Source organism: Mauremys mutica, chromosome 13 (assembly GCF_020497125.1).
Source record: "Mauremys mutica isolate MM-2020 ecotype Southern chromosome 13, ASM2049712v1, whole genome shotgun sequence".
Lineage (NCBI taxonomy): Eukaryota > Metazoa > Chordata > Testudines > Geoemydidae > Mauremys > Mauremys mutica.
The window spans coordinates 42083113-42088791 of record NC_059084.1 but is presented as its reverse complement, the minus strand read 5'-3'; the positions used below and the strand labels follow the sequence as shown (position 1 = coordinate 42088791).

General features: G+C 44.0%; 1 protein-coding gene across 1 annotated transcript; it reads left to right on the top strand.

The window, feature by feature from the left end:
• The first annotated feature begins 1534 nt into the window (after positions 1-1534).
• On the top strand, positions 1535-2545 carry LOC123348957 (olfactory receptor 14A16-like). The gene has a single exon (XM_044986665.1). The coding sequence runs from the start codon at positions 1551-1553 to the stop codon at positions 2502-2504; it is 954 nt and encodes a 317-aa protein (XP_044842600.1). The 5' UTR covers positions 1535-1550; the 3' UTR covers positions 2505-2545.
• The last annotated feature ends 3134 nt before the right edge of the window (positions 2546-5679 follow it).

Below are 5679 nucleotides of genomic sequence, written 5' to 3'. Positions count from 1 at the left end.
AGAGTTTACAGTCAAGTAGAGAAGGCAGAGAAAGGAGGGTAAACTGAAGCACAGAGAGGGGAAGTGAATGGTACCGTATCACAAACCAGGTCAGTGCCAGAGCCAAGAAATAAAAAAACCATGTCCTCTGCCACTGAATCACATAGCACAGATCTAAAGTCACAGAAGGAAACAATACAATGTAAAAGTAACTGAGCAATGCTACTAGTCCATCATTACATAGAGATTCAGAGATTCACAGAGTCCATGGCCAGAAGGGATTAGTGTGACCATCTAGTCTGTCTTCTTGTTTATTGGAGGCCAGCAAACTTCCCCCAAATAATCCCTAGAGCAGATCTGTTAGAGAAAGATCCAATGTTTGTTTGAAAAGTGCCAGTGATGGAGAATTCACCATAATCCCTGTAAATTGTTCCAATGGTTAATCACTCTCATTGTTAAAAAAATATGTTTTATTTCCAGTCAGAATTTGTCTAGCTTCAAATACAGTTACTGGATCATGTTAGACCTTTCTCTGCTAGATTGAAGAGCTCATATTAAATATTTGTTCCCCTGCTAGGTAGTTATGGACTGCCCACAAGTTACCCCTTAATCTTCCCTTTCTTAGGCTAAATAGACTGAGCTCTTTGAGGGTCTCCCTACAAATCATGTTTTCTAATCATTGAACCTTTCTTGTGGCTTTTCTCTGAACCGCCTCCAATTTATCAACATCTTTCTTGAATTTTGAGCACCAGAACTGGACACCATATTCCAGCAATGGTCACACCAGTCCCAAATACACAGGTAAAATAACCTCTCTACTCATATTCAAGATTCCCCTGTTTATGCACCCCAGATCTCACTAGCCATTGGTCACACTGGGAGTTCATGTTTAGCTGATTATCCATCATGATTCCCAAATATTTTTCAGTCTCTGCTTCCCAGAATAGTGCCCCCCATCCTATAAGTATGGTCTGTATTCCTTGTTTGCAATATGGAGTGGGGGTGGAGCTGGTATTGGGTGCCATAAATCAGTGTGTGCCCAGGTAGCAGACAGCTGTGTGGTGTTGGGGTAAAATCAATATGGAAGGTCTACCCCCACAGAATGCTGGGTCAGTCCATGTCATATTTCCAGGGAAAGTGGGAATCAGGTGGCGTTGGTGATGTAGTATTTTAAATAATGCTCAAAAGGTGAGCCTTCTATTTGTAGCAATAGGGGATCCAACTTGGCCGGAATTGGATTTTGGATTTACTTTGTTCCATCCTTCATACTGCATTTATCAAGCCACACCATGGGCCTATTCCTCAGATGGGGTAAAGTGATGAAGCTCTGTTGACTTTAAAGGAGCTGATCCAATTTACACTACTGTGATAACACGATTGAGTGATTGTCAGAGGTGAGGAGTGCTATCATCACCAAGTCATGGTAAGTGATGAGTGCTGGGCACCTTTGACATTCATACAATGAGATATTAGGGAAAGGGGAATCAGGGCCATTCTCTCTGTCATTCTAATCCTGACCATAACCTTTCTCATTCCCTCCACAGGCATCACACAATGTACTGTGGAAGAAAATGTCCAATCAAACCACTGTTTCTGAGTTCCTTCTCCTGGGATTCTCTGATGTTCGGGAGCTGCAGATTTTATACTTTGTGGTGTTCCTGGTGATTTACCTGGTGGCCCTGATAGGGAATCTTCTCATCATCACAGCCATAGCCCTTGACCACCATCTTCATACCCCCATGTACTTCTTCCTGGTGAACCTGTCCATCCTAGACCTCAGCTCCATCTCTGTCACCATCCCCAAATCTATGGCCAATTCCCTCATGAACACCAGGTACATTTCTTATTCTGGATGCATCACACAAGTCTTTCTCCTTATCGTCTTTATTTCAGCGGATTATGCATTATTGACTGTCATGGCATACGACCGACACATCGCCATCTGCCAACCCCTGCACTACGAGAGAGTGATGAACAGGAGAGCTTGTGTCCAAATGGCAGCCAGTGCCTGGATCAGTGGTATTCTTTACTCTGCCCTGCACACTGGGAGCACATTTGTGATATCTTTCTGTGGAGGGAACGTGGATCAGTTCTTCTGTGAAATCCCTCAGCTCCTCAAGCTCGCCTGCTCTGACTCAGACCACAGTGAAACTGGGGCTATTGTCTTCAGTGCATGCTTAGCCTTAAGCTGCTTTGTTTTCATAATTGTGTCATATATTCACATCTTCAAAGCAGTGCTAAGAATCCCCTCTGAGCAGGGCCGTCGTAAAGCCTTCTCCACCTGTCTTCCTCACCTCACTGTGGTCTCCTTGTTTATTTTCACTGGGACTGTTGCCTACCTGAAACCCACCTCCATCTCAGCGTCAGGTCTGGATCTCTTGGTGGGTGCTCTCTATTCCGTGGTGCCGCCAATGATGAATCCGATCATCTACAGCATGAGAAACAGGGAGGTGAAAGGTTCATTGAGTAAACTGATAGGTTGGAGGTTATTCAGCAAGAATAAAATGTCCATATTTCTCCATTGATAGCAATTTCATTCTGACTTTCCTTATACATATAATCAGCTGATGACATTATTGCCTCCATGTGAATATACCATGCAACATCTTTATGCACTATTGGGTATTCGCACATGTAATAAGCCAGACAAACATAACTCAAGAAAAATAAGACTGACTTCAGGTTTACACCAATGTAAATGAGATCCAGAATCTATCTATCTATCTATCTATCTAAAAACCTGCATATAAAATAAGGGTCAATAGCAAAGTCGCTAGTGGAGTCTCGGGCTCTTCTTCTTTTTCAGGATAAAAACTCTGATCAAGGTATCGAAACTTCTGTTCTTTGTGAATTTTTTTGTTTCTTTGTTTCTTTTTTTTTAGTTTATATTTTTGGAGTTGTTTAATGCTTTTATTTGTTTCTTTGTTCAAGGCGTGTTTGGAGGTGGGAAATCCTGCAGAGATGGGGAGGGTTTGGTTAGTGTGATATTACTTAGGGCAGCATCTGGACTGCTAAACAGCTGTATCTCCTCTGTTCTCCAACCTGGGGTTCCTCTTACACTGCTCTACTGTGAAAACATTGACTCCTGTTCAGTAAATAGACAGTCTCCAGCATGTCATTTGCTCCCAGGTACATAGTATTGAGTGCTACTAGCTAGCCACTCATGAATTACACTGCAGCAGAAATCCCCCAGACTCTCAGTCCCAGGCCTTCCCCCAGAAATGTGTTTCTTATACTACTCAACACACTACTGGATGATACAAGTTCATCTAAAGTTCGTCATTTCATCAAAGGGAAATTATAGGCATCAGCCTTATTGTTCCAAATAGTTTTTCCCATACATTTTAATCCAAACATATCAGTTGAATAAAACCAGAGAATAAGTTAATTAACTACCGTAAGAAAGAAAAGGTTTTAAGTGGCTACACTGTGACACTCTGTACTTCAGGGGAACACCCTACACCCCCTGGTTCATCTTTATAAAATGATTGTGTGGTGTCTAATGCAAAGTTTGTCATGTTGGGAGTCTTTGGAGGGCTCATAGTGCACTGAGCATGGTTGTTGTAGTGATGTTATAGTAATTGTTACAGTAATGTTGTAGTAAGGTTATAGGTTATAATTTCATGAGGCTGAAAATGTATCCTCATGGCTTAAAGCAAGCCCATGCAATAACTCTCCAAGAACAGAAATGCAGTTCACACCTCATCAGGTCAGGATGGGACGGGCCCAGCCCAGCCTCACAGGAACAAGGGACACTGGCTTAGGCAGCAACGGGGAAATCTGTTCGACCCTCGAGGGAGTCAATCCCTTCCTTTGGGCAGTTTGGGACTGCGATGAGGTAATGCTCACCTGACTCTGAAGCAGGGGGGGGAGGAACAAAGCCAAGAGGAAAGAAAGGACATGGGAGAGATATTTTGCCATGCTCTCTCTCTTCCACCTACATCTAAAGACACCACCACCAAGAGATTGAAAAGCTGATCAAAGGGGTGAGCTTGACAGAAAAGTAACTAGCCAGCCTGTGGTGAGAAGCATCTTAGTTTTTAAGGACATTGAAAGCGTTAAGATCAGCTTAAAATACGTTTTGCTTTTATTTCATTTGACCAAACCTGACTTGTTATACTTTGACCCATAATAACTTAAAATCAATCTTTATAGTTAATAAATATGTTTGTTTATTCTACCAGAAAAAGTGTGCTTGGTGTCAGAGGCTCCCCTTCAGATAACAAGCCTTAAACATTTCAATTTCTTTATTAAACTGATGAACTTATATAAGCTTGCAGCATCCAGTGGGCATAAGTGGACACTGCAAGACGGAGGTTCCCAGGATTTTGTCTGGGACCGGAGATATTGGCTAGTGTCATTTGCTTGCAAGTAGCTGGGAGCAGCTTACATGCCAGAGGCTGTGTGTGAACAGCCCAGGAGTGGGGGTTTTCTCAGCAGAGTAGGGTAAGGCTGACTCCCAGAGTCAAGGATTGGAGAGGCCTAGCAGATCAGCGGTCCAGACAACGCCAGAGGGGAAAGTCACAGACACCCACCCAAGCTCAGAGCTGTTGTCTGATGCCATTCTGTCACCATGAGGGGCCACCATCCAGCTGCCCTAGACCACAGAACCACAGAACGGAGTTCTTCTGACCCACCCCTCCCAGCAACTTACCCATGTTCCATCTGACTTCCACCTAGGCTGTAGGCACCCTGGACTTCTAGTTTACCTCTTCAAGGACAACATGGCAGGAAAGCAAAGACCACAGGCTCAGCAAAGGGATTTCTTAATCACAGAGCTCTTGAGATCTTTGAGACCTCTACAAGTCCTGAAATGGTCAGCCTCCTGCCTCCAATAGGGTCCCTGTCTCTGTGCCATCTGCTCACATCCTGTACTTTTCATATCCATCTTGCATCCCTTGTATTCCTCCTTGAAAAAATAAAAATGTTGCATGTGGTTGTAGCAGTAGTTGAAAGACAAAGTTGATGTCTCCAGATTGCAATCTTGATGGTTCTGAGTGAAAGTCCTTCAGTGAGGTCTGGAACACCTGTTCTGAGCAGGGCATCTCTTTTGAAAGTAGCACAATAGATTGCCCTTGGGCAAGTGCAGACTTGTGCAGTCGCTGTGGCAATATTTCCACTTGGGCTATGTCTACCTTGCAACTAGACACCCGTGGCAGACCCAGGCCAGCTGACTAAGGTTTGCAGACTTTGGGCTAAGGAGCTGTATAACTGCAGTATAGAAGTTCAGGTTCTGGCTGCAGCCCAAGCACTGGGACCCTCCCACCATTCTGGGTCCTAGACCCCAGGCTCCAGCCCAAACTTGAATATCTACACCACAGTTAAACCGCCCCTTAGCCCAAGCCCTGTGAGACAGAGTCAGCTGGTACACGCCGGACTCGGTTGTGTAATTGCAGTGCAGATAGACCCACTTAGTACCACATAGAGTTCATGATCTGATACCATCCTATTGCAATCTATCACAGAAGACAAACCAATAAACCAAAGGCCATCCTTCCTCCAGAATTTTTACCCACAAAAAGGAGACGATCCAGAGACTTCTTGTAATAAATGGGCCTACAAATGTATCTTGATGGTATAGAATATCAGAATCTCAGGGTTGGAAGGGACCTCAGGAGGTTATCTAGTCCAACCCCCTGCTCAAAGCAGTACCAAACCCAACTAAATCATCCCAGCCAGGGCTTTGACAAGCCTGACCTT

Excerpts from the sequence above, each read along its gene's own strand:
- LOC123348957 (XM_044986665.1), top strand. The coding sequence starts at position 1,551 with ATGTCCAATCAAACCACTGTTTCTGAGTTCCTTCTCCTGGGATTCTCT.